This window comes from Balaenoptera musculus, chromosome 4, assembly GCF_009873245.2.
Source record: "Balaenoptera musculus isolate JJ_BM4_2016_0621 chromosome 4, mBalMus1.pri.v3, whole genome shotgun sequence".
Lineage (NCBI taxonomy): Eukaryota > Metazoa > Chordata > Mammalia > Artiodactyla > Balaenopteridae > Balaenoptera > Balaenoptera musculus.
In genome coordinates this window covers 67222931-67249527 of record NC_045788.1, presented here as the reverse complement: position 1 = coordinate 67249527, position 26597 = coordinate 67222931, and the positions used below count along the sequence as shown (strand labels likewise).

Genomic DNA, 26597 nt, shown 5'->3' with positions numbered 1-26597 from the left:
AAATAGAATGATTGGCAAAGAAATTGAACATATAATTCACTAAATCGAATATTCAAATAGATAATAACCATAGTAAAATGTGTATGGCTTCATTAGTTATTAGGAAGATGAGTTAAAAACTACAAATTTTTATTTTTTGACCCCCTACATACCTACTAGAATGGTTAAAATGAAAGAACATAGATAATATTAGGCATTGACAAGGATGTGGAACATCATGTACTGCTGTGAGTGTGTAAATTGGTACAAGCACTTTGGAACATGGTTTGGCAATATCCACTACCCCTGAACCCAAGCGCACCTGTGATGGAGCAATTCCACTCCTAGGTATCAGAGAAGGGAAGGTATAGCTCTCCCCAAATCAAGTACAAGAACGTTTAAGCATAATGATTTACTGTATAGCACAGGAAATTATACCCAATATCTTGTAATAACCTATAATGGAATATAATCTGCAAAAATACTGAATCACTATGCTGTATACCTTAAACTAACACAATATTGTAAATCAACTACACTTCAATAAAAAACAGAAACAAAGAATGTTCATAGCAGCACTATTTGTAATAGCTAAAAACTGGAAACGTACCAAATGTCCATTACCGGTAAAATGGATTAAACATTTTGATGTGGTATACTCTGCAATAGAATACTGTACTGCAATGAAAATAAGTGAACTAAACTACATGAAACCATATAGATGAATTTTGAATCTTAGGACATAATGTTGGGTAAGAAGTTAGATTCAAAGAATTAAATATACAGTAGTTCGAAAACAGACAAAACTAATCTATGGTTTTGGAAGTCAGGATAGTGGTTACCCACAGAACGGTGAGGGTAAGGACAAGAAGGTGGGGCAAAGGGAGCTTCTGGGAAAGGATAATCTATTTATTGACATGAATGCAGATTATGCAGGTATATTCGCTCTGTGAAAATTCATCTAGCTGTAAACATGTACTCTTCTGGATGTACCTCAACATTATGATTACCAAAGAAAAATTTTTTTTAAGTACTGTATCAAGAAAACACAGGAGCCGGTTTAAAAAAGCCCACACAGACCAAAGATGAACAATTTAAGTACCATAATAATAATAGTTATTATGGATCAAAGCACATTGAATCAATGGTAATCTGTAGGTTCACAATGACACTCAAATATAAAGAAATATTGAAAAATAATATGCATCACTCTTTGAGCTAAAAGAAAGACAGTACCTCCTTACTTTCCCAGGATTTAATTATTAATGGGCCCCACTTTTACTCTCAAATTGTCCCTGTTTGGCTGATAAATTACATATTATCTCACTAATAAGCCAGCTCCTTATTTTGTATTGTGAATTGATAAATGAAGGGGAAGAATTTTAAGCATTTATCCTGCCTTTTCAGGGTAACTAAATAGACTCAAATGAAGAGACCAAGGCTTATTTTACAGAAGAGTTTTTACTACAGATGAAGATAAAATAGAATTAGAAAACCATCTTTCTACAAACTGTAACAAATGTACTGACTCCAATAAAGATTATCAATTGTTAAAAGTATTATTTTAAAATTATTATTATGGTTGATGGAGAATAAGATATTCCTATGGTTTCCAAAATAACACCACAATAATCACTTGTTTTTGTCACTAAAGGAGAAGTATGTACAACTGAAGAATGGAGGGATCAGATTAGCATCACCCTAATCCAGTGAACAACTTTATCATAATTAAGGCTAAATCAACAAGATATTAGGTCTCCAGATATGCTTCACATCACCTATGGTTTATTTTAGAAACTATTTAACTTGATTCCATCAAAGCCTTTTGATTTAAATTTCAATTTACTTAAAATACAAGGTATAGAGAAACAAGCTAAGTGACATCACCAGACAAATCCAGAAGGTGGAATAAACTGTAGGAAAACTGGTTCAGTTTTTTTTTTTGCTTTTTTTTAAAATAAATCAGGGATGATGAAAAAATGTAGCTTGATTAAAAGAGACTTAAGGGGCATAATAATCAGAGGAAATGCAAATACTGGTTTAAACAAACCAGTAGTATGGTGCATTTTGAGAAACTTGGGTAAATTTAAACATGGATTGGTTATCAATAAGATGAACATTTATTGCTATGAAAAGACAATGATAATTAATGGGGGGAAATTAGGTTACAAAGCCACAGATATGGAATGATCTTTTAAAGAAGAATATATAGTCTTTGTGTGTATGTGTATAAACAGAATATGTGGAAGAATGTGCAGATGTTCAATAGGGTTTTAGGAGTAGTGATATAGGTGGAGAGAATATGGTCCCATGATATTTAAACAAGATACATTTTTGGTTGTTTTTGTTTTCCAACTTTCTACAATGCACATATATAACTTTTATAATAACAAAAGGCTAATTTCAGTTAAAAATGTGATATTAGAAAGTCATGATTAATAAAGGGATAGGTAAATAAGATTGTTCCATTTTATACATTTTTATTTTTTCCTATTGCAATTAACAGGACATGACTAAATTATAGTACTCAGAATTTTGTGGGCTATTTTAACGATTCAACCTAATAACCAGATATGAGTATACTTTGGGCTTATGTTATTTTTTTCTTTCTGAGTATGTTGAGCTACCACTATGTCAATTATTGCTTCTTCACAATTTGATATTTATTTTGCTGTTCACTATACAACATATATATTTTGTAGTTGCTATACAAAGTATATTCTTTGTTATGCTTTATTTTGGAATGCTTCATTAGATTACAGTGGATTAGGAATGAAAATTCTCAAGGGGATTTTTTTTTAAAAAAAACTAATATTCTTCCCAGGATATGCAAAATGTTTTTATTGAGAAAAATATTCAAAACATTAATAGATTTCGATTATCACCATAATCCTCTGAAATATTTCCTCATAGAAATGAAACCTTTAAGGAGGGAAAAATTTGTATCTCTAAAATCTAATTAATTATTTAATTAATTTTACCTTGGCATTCCCCAGAAGTATTTCAAGAGACTTATTAGAATATATAAAACATGACAGACAATATATCATAAAATAAATATGGGAATAAAAAATTTAAAAGCTCAGGTTGAGAAAAAAGAACAACACAAAATAAGCTTTAAAATGCTTAGAATAATACCCATATAACTAGTAAACATAATCTACAATTACTTTTGTTAAATGTCAGTTACAGTTAATAACATCCATGAAATAAAAGTGAATCAATTGCTCTTAATTCTAAGATTAGATTATAAATTCTCCTGAGATACTAGTAAAGAGATGTCGTATGAAGTCATGAACATCATTCTCAGCAATGTATGTACCAGTTTCCATCATCTCGTTTTCACATTATTTTTAGCTTTTTAAATTGGAAACACTTCTTTTGGGAGCTTCAGATGTTCACAACTAAATTTCCATTTTCCAAAGAACTAATTTTTAGTTCAGTTGATAGTCTGTTAAGGTACTGTATGGCTATTAATGCTATTCATGTGAGTTTCAAGGAACCAGAAAACCTGAGGTTAAATTTTATAACTTAAAAAAAAAAACCTCTACAATTAAAAAAATTGAAATATGGTTATATTATGGATATGAACAAAATCCCATTAGCAATTATTCATTGATTTCTTTCAGTGTGTATATAATTCTATTTTTTCAAAAAAGCACATATTTTGTGAGGAAAATTGATTTTTTTCAGTAGAGAATTGTTGAGCCTTTATTGCTTTCAAGCAACAAATATTTTTTACATTTTATCATATGTCAGCTATTTTGCTGGGTGCTGAGGATCCAGTGGTGAGAGAACACCTGAATTGGCAAATTCTAATATGGTACATTCTTGAGATACATTTGGATGCTCAATCAATACTAAGTGAACTCCCCGGTTTAGGTATTAACTGCTGTAGTTTAATATTTGAAAATATATAGGCAAACTTGGAGTAGTGATTAAAAAAATACACAGATCTTTAATGTGGTTAATGAGGAAGAAGGTCAGCACTGACTCTGGTATTAATTTAGCATTTGCTTTTGACATTTAGAGTTTGGAGGGGGGCCTTTTTATCTTTAACTCCCACCAGTGGCTGGTACATGAAGCTGTTATTTTCTTTTTCTATTTTAACAGTATCAGAGCAATGGTAAGTTTTGATATACTGGTTTGAATTTGGAAGAATCATCTTCTTCAAAGTTATCAAATAACTCACTCAGTTGAGAATACAAAAAGTGAGCCAAAAGCCAGGGAAAGAGCTAAGAGCTTGTCAATCCTTTCAAAGATTAGAATCTCTGACCTCTTTTGAAAGTTGTTTTCTATTCTTTTTTTTTTTTTTTTTTTTTTAATTTATGGCTGTGTTGGGTCTTCGTTTCTGTGCGAGGGCTTTCTCCAGTTGCGGCAAGTGGGGGCCACTCTTCATCGCGGTGCGCGGGCCTCTCATTATCGCGGCCTCTCTTGTTGCGGAGCACAGGCTCCAGACGCACAGGCTCAGTAGTTGTGGCTCATGGGCCCAGCTGCTCCGCGGCATGTGGGATCCTCCCAGACCAGGGCTCGAACCCGCGTCCCCTGCATTGGCAGGCAGACTCCCAACCACTGCGCCACCAGGGAAGCCCTGTTTTCTATTCTTAAAGTGTCATTTAATTTTAATATCAACATGTCACTATCTCTAGCAGCAATATCACAACAAACAGTTTTATATCCCAGCAACCTTATCTTAAAATACAGTGAAAGTGTACATGTGTATATATGTGAGAGAGAGAGGGTAAAAGAATGTGGAAGAATATAAGAATAATTGAGAAGGAGAAGTGATAGGAGAATCAAACTTTTTGATTAAGCTAAGCAATTAATTTAGTTGAACAGGAAGTCTAGATAACTGTTCCTGGATTGGCCAGCTATTTTATTAACTTGAACATATTGATTGGTTAGTTAAACAACATATACACACAGACTGATATGTGTCACTTCACACCCTAGTGTCTACAGCATACATTTTGGCAGTCTGTGTCCGAGGGGCTGCGTATGACGGGGCCATGGAAACAGCTGTAGTTGAATAGGCTTTCCTCCTGGAATAAGGATAGTTCCTCTCAGGTCCAACATCTGTTTGGAAGAAATAAACATAGCGATATAAAAATAATTATGGCTCAGTAAACTTTTGGGTAAGAGTATATAAAATTACATTTTCCCCCAAAGAGGCAATAATATAAATATTATAAGAAGGAATCATCTAAGAACCTAGAAGAAACTCTAAGATTTTCAACTTGAAGTTATTTTTACATTTAAAATTCAGTCAAGTAATTTCCTTTTCTTTTCTTTCTTATGGGAAGAGGGATTTCCTTATTTTTTTTCAGTGACATTTTGAGAAACCCAATAGTAACACATTACACTCTTTAACAACAAGTATGCATTTGACTTGGCTTTCTGTCTACTTCTCTGTTTAACTCTAGATATAAATTTAGTTGATTGGGTGAAGTGAGATATATAAGATTATGACACGTCAAAATAACCATTATATATTTGAATGTTAGATACAGTTGTAGCTGTAGTATTTTTTTTTTTCTTTTCAACAAATATACCACTAACAGGATAGTAAGGTTCTAGTATTGCAAATCAGTTGTCCTTGAACAACTGAAATTTCTAATGGTAATAGGTAGGGATCAAGTTATCAACCTTACTTTGAGCTGGTGAGATGTGTTTCCATTGGGTTGGGAGGAATGATACTGGAGGCAAGGAAGTGTGCTATTTTATTTTGTTCTTACCTTTGAAGATGTATAAGCAGCATGTGAGGACAGCACCAGCCAAGAAGCAACCCAGAGACCCAGCCATTCCAAGCCAGCAGGACCAACCAAATTTATATTGGATGCCAATAAATATATTGTGCAAAACCAGAGAAGAACGTTCCACATAAACATCAACAGCATACCACACAGAGCCAATGATTCCCGGGGCACCTGAAGGAGATGAAAATTGCTAAAAATAATGCAGGCCTTTTAAAAATTTAAATCCAAGGAGATTTAAGAGTATTGTATTGTATTGTATTTAAGAGTATTCTATGGCTCCCCAGACCCATGACTGAAGTTATGTCAGCTACATAATCAGCACTCATATGGAAACTATGTTTTTAAAGTCCTTCATTTTAGTACTTTGAGGTTAAAAACAAATAATTAAAGCAGAAATTGAAAATTTATCTAACACTCCCACACCATATTAAGATAGACTAAGAAATTTTGTTCATTTTAAATAAAATTTAATCCTCACAGATTAGTCTTTCTGAAAATTGATTGTCTTGGAACGATGCCACTAGAGTCCTCTTGCTTTAAAGGTATACATTTCATGTCAGGGCTCAGAGGTAAGAAAAAAGAGTGGGGAGTTGTGAGACAAAAGGCTATATGAAAATGGTGTTTCTGAAATCTGTAACCCCCAAGAAACTCTCACATTTTTTCTCTAATAAGTCTGTGTGTGATATCTATTGAAGTCACAATTTAATTGCATTATTTTCCCAATTGTTTAATGCAAGAAGTTTAAGAAGGACCAGATCATGAACACATAGTAACCATTAAAAAACAGGATGTAAATTACCACACCTTTTCCATAATACTGTAACCCATAGGTTTAGGATGAAAACTCTTTTTTTGAAACTTAAAAACAGATCACGGTATATATACATATATATATATATATATATATGTGTGCATATATAAACATATGCATATATATATATATACACACACACACATATATATATACACACACATATATATATACACACACATATATATATACACACATATATATGTATGTGTGTGAAACGGAGCAGGACCCTATGGTCCTTTCTCCCCCATGTCCTCAGTCTGCCTTTTGTCTGTGGAAAAACTTTAGCCAAATAATAAGTTTAATCAGAGATGTGAGAAAATGCAGAAGAAAAGAAAGGCAGTCAGACAGGACAAAACAATGATAGTTTAGTCAGTAAGCAAAGTCAAGGACCTTTAGTTCCTTCTCAAGGACTATGGATAGTACTCTGAGCCATATCCTTTGAGCTGTTTTGTAGATACTGAAACCCCTACCAGGTGGAAGAAGTTAACTACATGATGAGCAGACTGTAGCCATGACATAAGCTGCCACAATTCCGAGAACTGGCCTCAAAGAAATGGGAACAAACTGACCCTGGAACGGAAGATTAACTGTACTTAAAACAATCAAGATGATGCTGGTCAGACCACCAATGAACGATTTCAAGATGGCTGTCAGAGCTGACTGTGCTGTTTCTACATGTAGCCCCTTCCCTCCACCTATAAAAGCTCTTGCCCCCCGATTGTCGGGGAAGGGGGGGGCGGTGAGCCTTTGGACAGGTGTCTGCCCTCCCCACTGGTTGCCTGCATCCAAAATAAAGCAAACTTTCCATTCCACCATCTCTACCTCTTTATTGGCTTTTGAGCGGCGAGCAACAAGACCCCACTTTTAGTTACGTGTATATATCTATGTGTGTGTATATATATATGTGTGTGCGTGTATATATATAAATATATACATGGTATACTAATTTCAAATGATGATTCCAAGGCTTTGGCCATCTCTGGCAATTTAATTTAGTATCTCTTTAGCCCTTCCTGCAGGGATTTTCTTCAGTGACTTATTTTTCTTTAAATTTAATTCGTTTTGCTATTTTACAAAAAATGGAGTAGATTAGTGATGTCTCAAAAAGCATTCTAGAATAAAATTGCAAAACATTAAATGATGTTTAAATTTGTTACATGAACACGTTGTTACATACAAAAGCTTTATGTTATCACTAGGTTGGATATGGGAATGAATATCTTTAAAAGGAAAAAAAAGTACTAAATTCTTGTGACTTTTTAGTACAACCTAAGGATCCTTAGGGCCTTGTGTGAAAATATCAGGGAGGCCCCACTCTTGACTATGTGATGGGTGAGACTTTCAGCTATGGGCTTACTCTGCCCACATTGGGATCTTTACAACAACAATTAGGAGTAAATATTATTGCTGAGGCTTCACCCTAATTTGCAGACCAAGAAAAAGAGACAGATTAACTGGCCTAAGGTCACACATTTTATATATGTGTGTGTGTATATATATATATATATATATATATATATATATATATGCAAGCATTTGCTAACTTTTTGCTGCTACCATAAAAGAAGATGGTTTTCTCTCTGGAGGGTGGACACATTGGTTTTCAATCTTCCTACACTTTGATTTCTTTCACAGTGTACTTCCTCCCAACTTGTATTATGATCCAAAAAAGACATGGTGATAAAGGAAGACTAAATTGAATTTGATGACAGACCTCAGTAAAATATCAATTTTGCTGTTTCACTAATAAACACCATATAAAGTGATTCTTGATTTATTGTTTATTACTCATGCTTGATTTATGTCTTCAGAACTCCATTTATCCACCAGCTTCTTAAGTAGAGACAATAGCATAATCTGTTTATTGTTACAGATATGATCATGTGAGTTGGCACATGAGAAAAGTCTAACACAGGACTTGGTACAATTTAGTTCATTGCCACGAAGAACTGGTAAGGGTGTGTACAGGCAAGAAGGTGGCGGCTGGAGGCTTATTTTAGGATTTAACTTCAGGAATAATCACAAATTTTTTTTTTTTAATTTAAAGCTTTATATAACTTTTTAAATAGTTAAAAAATAGTTCGAGGACATCAATAAACCCTGACCAGGGATATTAACAAAAGATTAATTATCTGATTCCAAAACTAAGGAAAGCAGGGTTGGTGGATGTGCTCCTTATTCCTTCAATCTAGAAAAACAAGTCAAATATTATACTAAAATGAACTACTTCAGAACAGCACCCTTCTTCATCCCAAGACCTTAGTTGAGTATCTTTATCCCCATCACTAGTCCAGACCAATACCTGCTATAAGTAATGTGGTTCCAGCAACAAAGCAGATGCGGACTTTGATGTATGGCTCATCAGGGAGCAATTTCACACAGTCAAGACCAAGGAGCAGGGTAATAAATCCAAATCCAGCTAAAATATCTGCAGTAATCATCAGTGCCCGAGTTACCACCAGCTTCACTAGAAGATAAGAGCATGTGGTTTCAGCATAATCAGAGGAAGGAGACATGTTAATACACAGAGGTACACCAAATAACAGACAACCACGTACATTAACACATGCCCACTGAATAAAATCAGACTTTAAATATGCATGAACTTGAAAATAAATACCCTTAATTTTTCATAAAATGCAAAAATAGTATGAGACTATCAACAGTATTATTTGGTTAAGGACTGTTTATTATAGTCTTGTTGGCCATCTAGTAAAATGCCTGCCATATGGTGGGGACTAAATAACTATTTCCTTTTTGCCTCCTGTTTTGGAATGAGTCTCATTCACAAGTATTAGCTTAATGCTGAATTGAAAGTAGAGTATCTCTTCTTCTGAAGACAACCAATAAATATTCAATAAATAAATAATCACTACATTTGTTTGAAGTGTTATTGAAAAAAATGTAACAAATTGGTTAAAATAGGGGAGCAGAATAAAATACTTCAAGACATCTCATGCCAGTTCAGGTAGGAGCCATCAGCAGATCTTTAGAAGGAGAAGGAGCTTCCGTTATTAAACAGAAGACTATTTATTTTCTTTTATTCCTTCAGGTTGTGACCCTTCTCGGCCAACACCCTGCATTAATCCTTCAACCTTGCATTGTCAACGTAGCATATTTTAAAGCTATTGCCAATGAGAATATGTGGTAGAAAGTCCAGGAAAGAGAAGATCAGGTAAATAGAAGTAGAATAGTAGCAGTCACCTGCAATGGGAGCACCATCAACTGTAAAAGCCTCCTCACCTGTGAGTCCCAGTGACACTAAATTAAAACTAGAATAATGTTGTCACAAACAGAGGGTTAATTATCTGAAGTCAGAACTATTGTTACTTTAGCTGGCTACTGGAGAGGAGTAATAAAATTTATTCCTTTGATGGTATCATAATTATGTTTTATTTTCATAGTGATCTGGAGTTTACTTGTATTGAAATAATTTTTCCCCAATGATGAGACAACTTTAGGGGCTATTTAGTTATAGATGGCTTGTAAAAATGTGGCCAATTTTCCTCATTTCAAATATAAAATATTTTTATAATCCATCTAAGAGAGGAAATCAATGCATAAAATCAGTTTCTACCTTATTAATAGGTGAATATTTAAGATCTCAAAATGTGACATTATTTTTTAAAATTTAGGCTCAAATTTCAAATTTAGGCCAAATCTAAGGTTCTTTTTTTTTTTTTTTTTCCAAATTAAGGAAAGAGAAAAATATGTAACTCATTAGGTGATATCAGTTTTTATATTTTCGCAGATCTCCTTGATCCTCAAATGTTATATATAAGTGGGCTTCCTATTCAGCACCCCAAACCAAGTGGTCCCACATTTTGGAGTGCCTCCCTTGAAATTTTCTAAGTCCTCTTCTGGAACCTGGGATCAACAGGGCCAGGGTTGCTATCTGGATGGGGTGCCCTGAAATCATTGTGGGCCCTGGTCTTCCCCTCTCTGACCCTTGCTCCCATACAAAGTGTGTCTCAGATGGTCTGTGGAACTACAGGACTCATGCCTATGGTGTCATCCAGGGGCCACATGGCTAGCCCAGTTCCAAGAGGGCAGCTCTGCAAGAGATTGCTAATGCTGGCCAGCCAGGAATTTCCTTTTGGAGATTATCTGAGATTTGGCTGCCAGAATAATGTTAAATACCCTGATTTGGGGGGTGGAGAAGGGTTAAAATTAACAGTATCAACAGGAACCCTAAAAAAGGCATCTGGGTCTAAATACTCTAAGTATACAAGGTAATGAGAAAGGTGATCTAATTGTGATTGTATAAAAGATACCAAAGACTAAAAATAAAATCCTACTCTCTTACAGGTAACATCCTAACTTAGAGGGTACAGTTATATTATTTTCTTAGAACACATTTTCATCTCTCTTGTCTTTAAGCATATGATAGAATTTTTTAAAGAAAATTAATGGATTTTTAGTATATTATTTGAAAGTAATAGGTAAAAATATATCAAAAGACAAATGTGAGATAGTATAGGCAAAAGATAAAGGACCATTTTAAAATATAAACAGTGATTTTTTTCTGTGTAGTAGGCTTATGAATAATTTTATTTTCTTCTTACATAAATGTACATAACAAATATTTAAAAGTTTGAAATATGTCATCTTTCTATTTTCTTCTCAACTCTAACCATAGCACTGTATTTCTGGAATAGCCTAGGGTCCACATGAACATGAATGCCCATTCCTATTGACCAAATCGTGCCTCTTTGTAGATAGAACTAGGTTAGTGCAAGAAGGGAAAAAAGAGGAAAACATAAAAGGCCTTTTTCTAAAAAATGGAGTAAAAGCTTTATGAATTAAAAAATGTTTCAGGCACTCAAATCCTAAATGGCAGAGAAAGATATTTGTAGAGCACAGCTCCTTTTAAGTGCTTTTCCCTGGACTGAAATAGCTGTTCAGGGGAAAAGTCACACTCTAAAGGTTTACTTTTCATTTATCTTGAGAAAAGAAGTTGTGATATTGTACCACCACCCATCATTTGATTTGAAAGAGACTAAAACCAATTTGCTTTAATAACAGCACCAGTATTTCTTGGCACGATTGGGTGGTCTAATAAGTAAATAAATAAACAAACAAACACACAAATAAATAAATAAATAAATGGTATGGAGAAGAGTTGAGAGAATCAGTAATAAGGTTTTTCAATCTATGAAATCTTTTATTCATAGAAACATGGGCCTTGTTAACACCTAATTATAATTTAAAGCTAAAGGTAGGGAAGGTGAAGGAGATGGCTTTATTATTTCTGCTAAGAATGTGTCACATATTTTAATGTTTTTCATTCCCTGATCCCACAGTCTGGTCTCTCTTTGCCTATCTGTTTTTCTGTCTCTGTCTCTGCCCCTCTATATCCACTGTCTCTCTTTCTTAACAAGTCATCCATTGAAATACTGTAAACTTTCTATCTGACCTAAGTCATAGCTAAAAGACCTCTCCGAAATGCTTTTCATCTGACCGGTCAATTCTAATCATAAAATCACTGCACTCTGAAGATTTCATTTCAATTTAAAAATTGTTTCCTATAAGCCTGCTGTGTATAAGACACTATACCAGACCCTTCGTGGGAGAGCAGAACTGAATAAGATAATATTTTTACCCTAAAGGAATTTATAAATACATGGGAAAAGATAAAATATGCTAAAAATGTTTCAATTCACATTTTAGAAATAAACTAAATTTCTAATTGAAACACTTAAAACTGGACAGAACCTTAATATAGAATAGTAAAAAACAAAAACACATAATGGAAACCTGAGTTCAATTTCCTTTGGTCTTCCCTCCCTGACAAGGGTGATGTCTAAGGCATACGTACAGGAGTGTTCAGCAAATATAGAATCGTACTCATCACAGGTGCGAATCCCATCAAAAGCATTTGTGACACACTCCCACCAGAGGCCTCGGCATTTTGTGCTCACCTAGATGTTGGAGAAGACACTGTGTGAAACAATTCAGGCAGACACACTTCAATTCACCTTGATCAAAGGAAGAACTTGGCTGTTGTGAGTTTGATAGCAAAGTACAGTGGTTACAAGCATGATCGGAATTTCATTTACAACAAACACAATGCATTTTAGAGTATTTTCCCTTAAGCACTAACAATTCAAGGCTTTCACCACCAGGAAGTAAAATCACTTCCTGATTTGGGGGTGGGGGGCAGGAAGGAGTCATGCCTAAGATGGATAAAATCAGAATTAAACATATGCAAATGCCTATGGCTGGTTCTATCATCAAGTCAGTTTAATAGGGCGTCAATTCATTTCACTACCATATGCTGACATTTACTTATCCAAAAAAAAAAAAAAAATCAATATAACAATAGGTGATAACTGTTGACATCTTGAGTCTATTAGGAATGTACATTAATTTTTCTTCATCATGAACAATGAGTCCCATGAAGAAACATGTTATTATATATGAGGCTCATAAATTTAAAATAATGGTCAAAGAAAGTTATACATAAAGACGACCATAAATGAAATATAAAGACCATACTACTTCTTCCTTGCTCCACTGACAGACTACCAATGTTTAAGCTATGAGATGGATGTAAACAAACTGAACATTAATTTCGTACAACCTTGCAGTCGTAAATCACTTAGAAATGCTGTACAGATGATTCTAAGTATCCACTTAGAGCTAAAAGGTACAAGTGTCCTGAGCCTTCTCATACTTTACCTATAAGCTGTAAGTCAAAATAGATTTTCTAGAATTGGAAACATGCCAACAGAAAATGTTTTCAAGTATTCTTGACAGAGCTCATACATATGGAACAGAACTAATATGACTGTTTATTCTGATTTGATTACAGATTCACATTACCTTGGCAATCTGGAAATAGTTTAGTAAGATTTAACCACAAATTATCTTGGAAAATGAAAGCTTAAAGTTTTCCTTAAAGTAAGAATAAATAACAGAGCAGAGTGGGAAGAGAAATGCAAAGACAGGGAGATTATAACTGGCGCGGAGAAGAAAGGAAGGAACGTGAAACATTTTGATTTGCAAAAGAAAATGATATCAGAGAATATTTGCTCTATGAAACTCTTTGACCCATGTTCTGCTTTGAAGTTGTGTTGTGCACCAAATAAAACTCTACTACTGGCTACTCCATCACAATTTTGAATGTTGTACTTCTATTTTCACTTTGTATGTAAAATGCTTATAATTGGTAATAATTAATAATTCTATATTGAATCTATACTCTGAAGCAGTTACTGTTTAAGTGTATTATCACCTCACTTATTAATTAAAGGATCCTGTGATCTATCATTACTACTGTCCATTTTACAAATAAGGAAAATGAGGCACAGGAAAGTTAAGTGATAACCCCAGAAAGTGTAGTTAAATGGAGGAGATAGGATTCAAACACAGCAGTCTGTGTGTACGCTCTTAAGCATTGCAGTATACTTAAAACCTATTTTTTTTAATTCCAATTTTACTTCAGGTGAAAGTACTCCAGAATTGGAAACTGGAAGATAGTTTTGGGTGAAGTAGTAAGCCCTAACTTTAATCTCATCCTATGGCCATTATTCTATGAAACCCCACTTTGGCTTTCTCTTCCTAAGATTAAATCTAGTAGTGATGTTTTAGAATGTTGGAATATTATCTGACCTGAGGCACCACAGAGACCAAAATATTAATAAAGAAAAACCATCTTGTGAAACCTAATATATCAATTTCTAAAGAAGGATGTGAATATCTAAACTTACACGCACATGAAATTTAAGCTATAACTGAAAAAACACAGACTTTAAATTGACACTCTTATTAGCTGTGTTGCATCCTTGGCAAGGCCTTACCTTTTTTGAGCCTCAATCTCCTTATCTTTATAAAGGAGCTAATGTTAGGGTGACTATAAGAATTAAAAATTACAAACACACACAACATAAATGATTTGCTCAATAAATGATAATACTGGTAAAGTACTTAAACAGCATAGTAACCTGAGTAGTGACTAAGTTCAGCATTACTAACTAACCATATGAAAGTGGAGAAAGGCAGATGTAATGGGTAGAATGGCAGCCCCCCAAAAGATGTATCCATGTTCTAATCCCCAGAACCTGTGAATGTGACCTTATTTGGAAAAAGAGACTTTGCATATGTAGTTAAATTAAGGGTTTTGAGATAAGAAGATCCTCTTGGATTACCAGGGTGGGCCCTAAATCTGATGACGTGTCCTTATAAGAAGAGACACACAGAGGAGAGACAGACAGAAGAGAAGGAAGCAATGTGCCCACAGACACAGACACTGGAGTGACGTGGGCCCACGTCAAGGAATGCCTATGTCACCAGAAGCTGGAAGAGGCGAGGAATGCATTCTCCTCTAGAGCCTTCAGAGGCGGTGTAGCCCTGCCAAAACTTTGATTTCAAAATTCTGGCCTTCAGAACTGTAAGAGAAAAATGTCTCTTGTGTTAAGCCACCAAATTGTGGCAATGTGTTATGGAAGCCCTAGGAAATGGATAGTAGAGACGATTTGTACTGAACTATTATACCACAACAGAAGACAAGCCTTCTCATAGCCTATTACCCTTCAGTCTCTCAATTAACAGGAACACACTGGATCCAGTTCATTCCCATTTGAGCTAGGTTATATGGACCTGAAGTCACTATTCTATAATCAGAGAGTGACTGTCCCCAATTTCCTGCTGTCTAACTCAGCCACTAAGACAAACAAATAAAACCTACTATAGTCATTCTCATTATATGTGAGGTTATTTAGAAAATGAGCTGAGCTATATATGTGAGGATATTTAGACTAAAAAGAGTATTTTTTTCTTGCCAAAATAAACCAGTAGTGGTGTCATTTTCAAGGCTATTGATCATTTACCTGCAATGACCATATTTAGAAAAGCAATGAGCTCATTAAAGGAAACAAGGAATCCAATTTCATTAGGTATTAATGCTTAGGGGCACAATATTAGATTGCTTGGTATTCACACTCAGTTAAGGTACGTGAGAATAGTGGCTGTAATTAACTAAACTTCTGTGTTAATATAGCACTTACTGGAGACACCCTTAAAGGTGCCTTTGTGCACAAAATACAAGGTTAAAAGACTGTTCGTTATTTATCACATTTAGGAAAGCCCTCCTTGCCTATAATTTAGAATCTTCACTTATCCTCCTGTTATACAATGGCTTATTAAGAACTCTCTAAAACAAGCAAATCTACATTCTTTAAAGTTTTAAGACAAGGTTTTTACAAAGCAGACTCATGCTTAAAATATTATGGTTAACCTTACTTAACGGGTAAAAACAATGTTAACTAATAATTTTATCTCACAGCGTTGTCCAAAATAGACGATTACAAATTTAAGCTTTGTACTCTTAACATGTGATTCATATATTAACAAATAACATATAAAATAATACTCAGGGAATTTTTATATCATTTCAATAAATATCTGTTGGTCCTGAATTGGGAAGAAGTCAGTTTATCCAAGGTGTGGCAATAAAAGTGCAAGTCACAAACATGAGGCCAACTTAAATTTCTTAATATTAATTACCTGCCGACAGTGAAACATAGAGAGTTTACAGAAGAGTACAGATTTCTGGCTTCCCTTGGAAACTTGGTCAGTCTGGCCACCTGGACTCCCTGGCTTCACATAGCAGCAATTAGCAGGAGCTGAGTGGATCTTCAAATTTCTACCTCTCATTTAAATCTCACCTCAAAGATATTCCTCCTTCCATGAGATTCTCCCAGTCTCTCCAGCTGGAGTTAATCTCTTCTTGGATCCCACAGTAACTAGTCCATATTTCTATAGCATGTATAATATTGCATTATCTTTTTATGTGCATTTATGTGCATCTTTCTCCCAAGTCTGCCTTTCAGACTATGTTCACTGAATGTCTCTCGTGTGTCAGTCAACCGGCCTAGTGCTGGGGATACAGCAATGACCAAGATAGGCATGGCACCTTGCTTCAAGGAGCTTACAAACCCTCCTTCTCAGTATATAATAGATGCTCAATAGATGTTTACTGAGGGAAAATATTTGTCAATTTTTCTAATTCATACACATTAACTCTCATTTCTCATTTGGCATAGAAAATAGTTACTGATATACTGTACACACAATTGATGCTTAATATGTCCTTTTGACTTGACTGAAAAGACTAGAATGTCTAAATCCAGGAGTTAAAGAAATATTATTGAGACCAGAGAGTTTATGCTGATTTGGTGTCAGCCTGGACCCTATCTACTCAACTGGCTCTGGAAAGTGTTTACCACAATACTAAGGATGAGCAAGCAGGATACCACACAGAAAAATAGTTTCAGTATACTTTCAGGAAGAGGGACTGATGGTCCCTCTTCCTAGGTGAGTTTATAATGGCATAAATTAATTCCTTAATCCTGGGATTTCTTATTCTAACCTCTTTAGCAGTTTCCAATTAAGGTTTCTCTATCGTAGCCTTTGCCAATTTCCCTTTTCTTATCCCTCTGAAAATATTTACAAGTAGCAACACACAATTTTGCCTGCATTGTCTTATCTTCTGCAGTTTTGAGTGTGCCTGTCATGCCTCCACATATTTTATATATCTTTTGAGAAGAGAGAAACTTAAAAATACTTTAATTAATTGTCATTTTCTCCTCCTGTTACATAGGAGAAATTTATGTGTATATCTATTGGGTTGGCCAAAAAGTGTCTTCGGTTTTTAAGTAAAAATAAAAACCACATTTTTCATTTTCACCAAGAACTTTATTGAACAATATATTCACCGTTTTGTTCCACTACTTTCTCCCATTTTTCAGGCAACTTCATAATTCGATCTTCCCCAAACTTTTTGTCCTTCTGAGCAAAGAACTGTTCCAAGTGCCTTTTACAATCTTCCAGGGAATTGAAATTTTTTTCATTAAGAGAATTTTGTAAAGGCCAAAGTAAATGGAAATCCGAAGGTGCAATGTCTGTTGAATATGGTGGATGAATGAGAACTTCCCAGCCAAGCTGTAACAGTTTTTGCCTGGTCATCAAACAAACATGCGGTCTTGTGTTATCCTGATGGAAGATGATGCGTTTTCTGTTGACGAATTCCGGATGCTTTTCATCTAGTGCTGCTTTCATTTGGTCTAATTGGGAGCAGTACTTGTTGGAATTAATCATTTGGTTTTCCAGAAGGAGCTCATAATAGAGGACTCCCTTCCAATCCCACCATATACACAACATCACCTTCTTTGGATAAAGACCGGCCTTTGGTGAGGTTGGTGGTGGTTCATTTCGCTTGCCCCACCATCTCTTCTGTTCCACATTATCGTACAGTATCCACTTTTCATCTCCCGTCACAATTTGTTTTAAAAACGGAGTGTTTTCATTATGTTTAAGTAGAGAATCGCATGCGGAAATATGGTCAAGAAGGTTTTTTTCACTTAACTTATGTGGAACCCAAACATCAAAGCGATTCACATAACCAAGCTGGTGCAAATGATTTTCAGTGTTTGATTTGGATATTTTGAGTATGTTGGCTATCTCCCATGTGGTACAACGTTGATTGTTCTCAATTAATGTCTCGATTTGTTTGCTATCAACTTTAATTGCTCTACCCAACCATGGAGCATCGTCCAGAGAGAAATCTCCAGCACGAAACTTGGCAAACAACTTTTGACACCTTCAGTCACAGCACCTTCTCCATATGCTGCACAAATCTTTTCTTGCGTTTAGGTTGCATTTTTACCTTTCTTGAAATAATAGAGCATAATATGCTGAAAACGTTGCTTTTCTTCTTCCGTCTTCAATATTAAAATGGCTACACAAAAATTCACCAATTTTGATCTTTTTTAAATGCATGCTGATATGACAGCTGTCACATACAATCTAACAAAATTGTTTTGAATGAATTTAAAAGACAACTAAGTGCTACTAGAGCCATCTTATGGAAAAAAAACGAACCAACCGTTTGGCCAACCCAATATATATAGTAATTATACACAGCAGGCTTAGCAAATGTTTTTTCTTGGTTGACCACAATTAAACAAGATTTTTCTTTGTCACTATGCATTATGTTACAAATGCATATGCATTGGGATTTATGTGTAAATGTAATATATATAGGAAGAATAATCATTAGCCAAAAGAAAAATGGGATAAGTCATGAAGATATATTCTTTTAAAAACCACCTTGCATATGCATAAAATAGAGATTTATAGTTTTCACATCACTTTACCATCCCTGTGCTAGTGTACTTTAATGTTGAAGATGCAACTTACTTGTTTCCAGTACTTAATTGAATATATTTATTGGGGTGCAAAAGTTTTAATAATACTATAGTAAATAATGTTTTACTCCTAAAACATGAAACATTTTCACTTTGAACAAAAAAGCATTTGAATTTTCTCATACTAGAGTTCTGAACTTTTAATTTTTACATTTTCTTTTCTTTTTCTCACTATCCCAGGGCCTAAAAGAACTCAAGACAGGTATTTATAAGGATGAGAAAGCAAGATTAAAATAAATATAATAGATGTCACCTTTCTTTTTTACTCCATTTATGTACCGTGAGTTTATTTGCTAAAATATATTTGGTTTAACTCTTCTTGCTTAGCTATGGAGCACTGGCTAAAGGTATAAATGGCAAGAATGGGATAATGCAAACCTAGTAAGTATTAAGATAATGTTTGTGGCCTTCATGGCCATATTACCTAATTTACATATATGACTATATAAATATTTCAATTTTAATATTTATTATTTAATTTAAGTCATACATTTAATCATTTTAGAATGTTTTCCTTATGAAAGTATGGAATCACAACTTTGCAAAGATTACTGGCCAGTGTCAGAGATCACAATTTACGTTGAGTGAATTATTACAAAATATTAATTTCCTTTTCTCTCTCTCCTTTTCTTCATTTCTTTCCCTCTTTGAAGCACCAGGAAGAAAAGCTATATTTTCTAGGTAGGAATACACTCTTCACCAACTTTATTATACATCTCAGGGGATTGGCTCTTTTTTCCTATCTGATTAAAAAGAGAGACCAAATCCATATCTTGAAAAAATTTAAACTGCAGCAAGATGAAAGATCTTCCCTAAGAAAAAGTGATGGTCTTTCTACAGAGATACTTCTTATTTAGTGTTCAACGTGAGATTTCCAAATATCACGTCACATTATATTTCACTCATTTATTCACTCTTTTAGTAAGTATGTCAAGTATCATAATAGGTACCCATTCACTTCATATTAACAAATGCATCCTGAGTTCCCATTATGTAGAAGGGGGTGCTAGGAGCTGTAGGAGACCATGAGGTGAATTAAAGAATATTTCTAGGCTCAAATGTCTGCTAAAGGAGTTTAAAATCAGTTGGAAAGCAAAGCAAGTGTATAGATAATCAGAGTACATGCTAGCTCTAATAATTTCAATATTTATGTATGAAAGAATTGTAGCATCATTAATTAAAATAGAAATCCCAGGGGAGAACCTAGTAATGAAGATAAAATAAATCCAAATGTGGATTACCTTTCATTTGAGGTCATAAAATTTTAATCATAACAGTGCTTGGTACATGACAAATTCTCAGTAAATAATTAACAAAAGTTGAACTGAAAAATGAAATAAACTTGTTAAAACATTTTTTTCTTTCTGATAATTGAGAGACCAGTAACTTTGTGAAGAAGCTACTTTTCTATTTTACTGTGGATAATGAAGAATTACACATTTTATGATGTTATTAGCATATTTATGTTATTAATTCATAATTTATTTTCTTTTAAAATGTATTTAATATATAACTTATGCTATTTTGTCTCTATTCTCTGCCTTATTCTCCTGGTTAGACAAAAAGGGAACAGTCATAAGTGTAAAAATGGAAAAAAACAACAGCTCAGAGAAGTAAACAAAATTTGTCCAAGAGAATCAATACAGAAAATAGGAACAAAACTTAAATCTCATATTTCTCCCTTCAGTGAACATTGTACAAAATGTCATCTCCTCCTCCAGAACAAAAACAGAACAATAAACTGCAAATAGACGATAATATATCTAACATTTATTGACTGATTTGTATTTGACTGGTACTGCAGTAAACTAGATACACAGGCTCATTTAACCCTCACAAGACACTTACCATGTGCATATTGTTACTCTCCCTTTATAGAAGAGGAAATGCAGTTTTACACAACTTAAACATCTGTCTAAATTCACACAGCTACTGCCTGGCAGGGTGGGATTTAATCTCAGGTCCCTGTAACATCAAGTTCAACCTGTAAACATCCACACTGAAAAGCATTCCCTTCCTGGCCCCCTCAAGGTGCTGTGCAACAATCTAAGTAAGAAAAAAATAGTGGCATGGTCCAGGGATATTGCTGCTTAATGACTTCTGTATAGAGACTAATTTTCCTCCATTTAAGCTCTAGGTGAGTGGCTCCAACCTTCCTCCAATTACCCCGAAACAGTAGAGTAGATTTCAAATTTTACTTCTCCTTCTCCATCAGTCTTCTTTCCCCACATGCAATCAATTATTAATCTCATCAATTTGAGTTCTTTAGTTTCCCATATTATGCCTTTTTATGCCTTTTTAAAATTTTTTTATTGAATTATAGTTGATTTACAATGTTGTATTAGTTTCAGATGTACAGCAAAGTGAATCAGTTATACACATACATATATCTACTCTTTTCAGATTGTTTTCCCATACAGGCTGTTACAGAGTATTGAGTAGAGTTCCCTGTGCTATACAGTAGGTTCCTATTAGTTGTCTATTTTATACATAGTAGTGTGTATATGTCAATCCCAGTCTCCCAATTTATCCCTCCCTGCTTATCCCCTGGTAACCATAAGTTTGTTTTCTACATCTGTGACTCTACTTCTGTTTTGTAAACAAGTTCATTTGTACCCTTTTTAAGTTTGCTGCCACACTAGTTCAGACCATCAATGTTCTCCTCCTGTTTTATGGGAAAAGCTGCCTAGCTGATCTCCCTATAATTCATTTTATCCTTTCTAATCATTCCCCACATTAGCCAGAATGATTGCTCTTTCTAAAACACACATATATGTTTGCTTACAGTGAACCACCCTTGTCTATGGTATAAGATCTATATTTTACATGAACACAAGCCCTCAATGATCCAGCCCCTATATTCTCCTCCCTATGTTGGAAACTTTTTCCAATATGTCCAAAGTGATAAACATACAGCACTCTCATACCTAGATCTCTGCCTATATCATGTCCTGTGCGTGCAATACTCTCTACTTTTTCTGCCCCTTTCACTTGTTCTTCAAGCCTAGTTTATCTATTTCTTCTGGGTAACCTTCACTGATTATACACGATTGAGTGAGCTGGCCACTCAGAGTTATCTGTAATCATAGCACTGGTCATATCATACTATCAGTTTACCTGTCTGTCTCCCCCAATATGCTGGGAGAAACCTAAGGAAGATCCAAGTTTCTTCCTCCTTCATAACCTGTACCCACCACAATACCAAGTAGATAGTAGGTATCAAAGAGCATTTGTGGAATGAAAGATTATAGAAAGAAAAGAAAAAAAAAGGGAGCACAAAAAAGAGAGATAAAGAGAAAAAGGAGAAAGGTGGGGGGAGAAAAAGAAGAATAAAAGAGAAGTGGGGGATAAAAGGTTTTTTAAAAGGGAGGAAAAGGGAGAAGGGGAGAAGGAAGGGAGAAGAGGAAGAAGAAGAAAGAGGAAAGAGGCAGGGAGGAAAGAAGAAAGGAAGGGAGAAAAGAAGTAAGGAGAGAAGTAGAGTGAGGAATAGGAAGAAAGAGCATATAAAGTTAACAGAAAAATGAAGACTGTTCAAACTAGATTTCCTAGTGGAAATTTCTAGGGAGGCTCTAGATGCCATCAGTCCTCCAGCGGCTGGCCATCTCTCTAGAAGACATAGTCATGTCTCTAGAAATAGTCATAGTCAAGGAGTTCTGATGTTAGAGAATGGAGGACTAAAAAGGACCTTAAAACAACTGAGTTCAACTTCATTTTATAATTGAGGAAACTGAGCCAAAGACACGAGCTGAGACTGCTCAATAGAAGACAGTTAAGATGCGAACACAGGCTGGAATAATTTCAAAACCCAAGTTCTCTTCACACATCAGTCTTCCCCAAGCCACACATGAATCAAGAATGACAGGGGCAGCATGGTAGCTCAGGACCCCTGGTCCCTGACTTGGGGCTGTGCACAAATCCGTGTGCTATTTCTTTTTTCTAATGTTTTTACTTAACGCAAAGAACTTTCCTCTTCAAGACAGGTATAAATGAGGCCCAATACTATTTTGTAGTATTTTGAGTATTCTCTAGCAAGGCAAAAGGATATCTGAGCTCTATCTGCTTCTTACTCCCTGTTACTCACCTTTAGCCTGTAGTTTTGTTATTTGTCCTCTCTCTTGGAAGACCTCTGCTGCCATTTCTACCTTTTGAAATCCTTGGCATCTTTTTTGACGCTTTGTTCAAATGTCTTTTCCTCCTTGAGGCCTGTCTCAATGTCCCTGACAGGAAATAATCGTTCTCTCTTCTTTCCTCCAGTGGCACTTTGTTCATTTCTTTCTCAGATATGAATTGGCCTACACCCTTTATTAGAGTTTCATGTGCATCTTTGTTCCTCCCTAAACGTGTGCTCATGAAAGGCAGGAATGGCTCTTGCTTTAGCTTTGACTCCCCTTGGAGGATTAGCACGGCACCTTTGAAATGACATACATTTCTTGTTTGTTACGTTGAACTGAACTACAGAATCCATTTTCCAACACTGATGCCTACATCACTTTCAAAGATTAACAAAGCGAAAAATTCATTATATTCCTTTTTGTTTAAATTTTCTATGGGTATGCTTTTTTTTAAAAGCCCTTTTATTTTGTCAATTTTTGTCCAGTAGTTGTTTAAAGTGAGCTGTTAATATGGACCAATGACGATATATACACAAGGAAGGAAGCAAAGAGACAGAACAGTAAAATTGAGTCAGTGAGTATCAGAACCTTGACATTTATGGATAATATTATGACTTTATCTGCCAACTGAAGGAGTAATTGTTATGAGAGATCCATGTCCCTTTAAAAATACTGGCAAATAAAGAGACTGTTGGAGAGAAGGGGGCCTCATTTGTTAAAGGGTTGTTCTTTTTATTTTTAATTTTAGAATATTATTTATTTTTTATACAGCAGGTTCTTATTAGTTATCTATTTTATATATATTGGTGTATATATGTCAATCCCAATCTCCCAATTCATACCACCCTCCCTTGCCCCCTTGGTGTCCAAACGTTTGTTCTCTACATCTGTGTCTCTATTTCTGCCCTGCAAACCGGTCCATCTGTACCATTTTTCTAGGTTCCACATATATGCGTTAATATTCAAAATTTGTTTTTCTCTTTCTGACTTACTTCACTCTATATGACAGTCTCTAGATCCATCCACGTATCTACAAATGACTAAAGGGTTCTTCTTTTCATGGGGAGGCTTCTTGGGGAAGATTTATTGCAATACATCTCAAGTATGGGAAATATGAAAGAAGCTAAGAACTATTAACTATAGTCTGAGGTTAGCAAGGATTTACTCAAGGTGAATAAACTAGACTACTCATTCCACTCATTTTACCTAGAAGTGTTCTTGGCAAAGAACAGATGGCAGATTGGTTGTATGTACTGAGATGAAAGCAAGAAGGCACTTTAAATACCAGAACTCCCAATCTGCCTCAGCAAGGTCTGACCCTTTCTAAACTTTCATTTCTTATCAAATGAAGTTAGCAGTTCCATCAGCTTAAGGAGAAAGATTTTCAAATTGTTTTGGAAAATATTTTAAGAATGCTTTTAGATGAGATTTCACATGTTTTTAAAAACATAATTTTAAGTGAGCTAAAGTCCAACATATTTCTGTATTCATCACCTACTACTCGCAGCCCATATTCTAGCAAGCTAATGGCAGTAGAACATTTCTATCTGCACTTTTCTGAGTACTGTTCAAAGGACAGTTTGGGTTTGTTTTTTTCATTCACCACTTATGTGCATGGCCAGATAATGCATCACTGGACTAACATATAGCAGACATCCTTTACAGTATTTCAATTCTATCACAATTTTCAGAAAAATAATTTTCTAGTGCTAAAGAAGTACTTAAAACTCTCTTGGTTTTGAAATACCATGTAAGAGTCAGAGGAAATTTAAAAGCAAGAAAAAAATAAAACACAAAAATAATACACAGAAAAATAAAAGATTATTACTTTCCATTCGAAACTCCAACTTGGGAGTTTAATAAATAAAATTAGAAGAAAAAATATAAAAACTTGCCCTCAGGTATCTTTCTTAAACTTCATAAAGGTATAGCATTTGCTAGAGTAAATTGTTCCATTCAGGATGTACATAGGAGAACATAGTGAGTTGCTGTATATTCTCAGTGAGTTCCTGATATATTCTTTCTTTTTCTCACCTACACTTTTTGAAACCTTACAAATGAATAGTTGCTGAGTCTGAAGAATTGATTTTTACTTAGTTTTACCTCTCTCAGATTCCTATAACCACAGAAAATAATTCTAAATTTGAAAATTACTTCTTTCAGAGCTTCTCCAGTGAGAAAAATAAAATTTTCAAATATGAACCACTCACTCATCTTGTACATGAACAGTAGGTTCCCAAGAGCAACTCATTTTTAAAAGAGGGTTTCTTAAACCCATATCTGTCTCCTGTACTTTGGGACACACTGGAAAAACTTGGTTTCCCACAGAATGTTTTCTCCTACTTGGAAACTCCTTACAATGACATTTCTCCATTGCACAGTAATTGGGTAGGTTTTATATGACTTGAGTTTGATCACTTGATCATCATTTAGATGATCACTCCTTAAGAAAGTCTATCATACTACTTTTAATGCTGTCTTCAAGATTAGCAAATTTCTGTTTGTGAGAAAGGATGTTAATGGAATGTTATTCAATTTGGTATATGCAGCAATGGAAGAGGTGAATTTCTGGAAAGCTTATATAACTACGCTTGTGTAAATTTACCTTTATGAAAAAAGGGCTTATTCAGTTATCTCATCTGTAAAATGGGATAACAGCAATGCCTACCTCATAGATGAGCTGTCAGGATTAAATAAGCTAATAATGTAAAGACTCAGTAAATAGTAAGTAAGAAGCAAGTCCAACCATGTTGGCTATTATTACTATCTTAGTCCTAGTGAATGTAATGGGCCAGTGGGGCTTAGAGAAAAGTTGGACAGGCTCGGGTCAGTAAAAGAAGCTGCTGACTTCTTACCTCCAGGGAGTCATCTGCATTCACCGTCCAACAGTCTGTCCAGGTGGCCACAACCAAGAACCCAGTAGAGAAAAATGCAAAGAAGCAGGCGACATACTGAAAAAGATCCCTCATCTTAACGAACAGCCTGTCTGCAAGGGACACATGGGCAGCTGTCAGCCCTGGACCCATGCAGGTAGCTGGAATGCCGTCAGTCTTCTGTGCTTCTGGTACCTGGGGATGTTGAAAATGCTGGTCTTTTCCTTTTCCTTACTCCCCACTGCAGGAGTCTTAAGCTGCGGTAAGAGTAATACGAACAGGCTGTAACCCACAGAGGGGTCCTGGAGGTCATTATCTGAAGCAACGAGCCTCCAATCAGAAGCCAGGTCAGTGAAAGGACTGAGAATGTTTTGGGTGGGGGAGAAAAGGAGCCCCGGTAATGTTTTCTGCCCAGACCGTGGGCTAATGTGAGATGATGGTCACCAGAGGCACGTGCCAGCGTCAAGATGGAGAGAAGGAAGAAGGGTCACACCCCATGCTGACGCCTGTAAACTGATCTTTCTCAGGCCCTCCAGAGAAAGTGAGCTATTCTCCTCCTCCCCTCAGTAAGGGGTCTATATGGTTGACTGAGTGCTTTTATTATTAGGACTATTTTAATATTCGCTGACTACCTTAGACAGACAGGCCACTGGTGAAACTATGCTAACAAGGGCTTGCTCAAGGGAGTTTGCATTCCAAAGTGCTGGGCAGAACAGCCCATAAAGGGTTTCCAAGCACCTGGGCCCCAGGTAGAGCCATGGCTCCTAACCTTTCGACATCATTCAGTGGGAAAGAGTGCGCATTTTAACCCAAAGAGCTCTGGGTATAAATCCTTGCTCTGAAGCTTACAGGCT

At 35.3% G+C, this 26597-nt stretch overlaps 1 protein-coding gene across 2 annotated transcripts; it reads right to left on the bottom strand.

The window, feature by feature from the left end:
* Positions 1–4577: 4577 nt before the first annotated feature.
* On the bottom strand, positions 4578–26145 carry CLDN16 (claudin 16). Of its 2 annotated transcripts, none has more exons than XM_036849585.1 (6): positions 25939–26145; positions 25726–25856; positions 12471–12549; positions 8852–9016; positions 5715–5906; positions 4578–5055 (listed from the first exon to the last, which is right to left on the bottom strand). In XM_036849585.1, the coding sequence occupies exons 1-6, from the start codon at positions 26054–26056 to the stop codon at positions 4922–4924; spliced, it is 819 nt and encodes a 272-aa protein (XP_036705480.1). In that variant the 5' UTR covers positions 26057–26145; the 3' UTR covers positions 4578–4921. The 2 variants fall into 2 exon arrangements, with proteins under 2 accessions (XP_036705480.1, XP_036705479.1); XM_036849584.1 differs by lacking the exon at positions 12471–12549 and adding an exon at positions 12368–12470.
* Between the last annotated feature and the right edge of the window lie 452 nt (positions 26146–26597).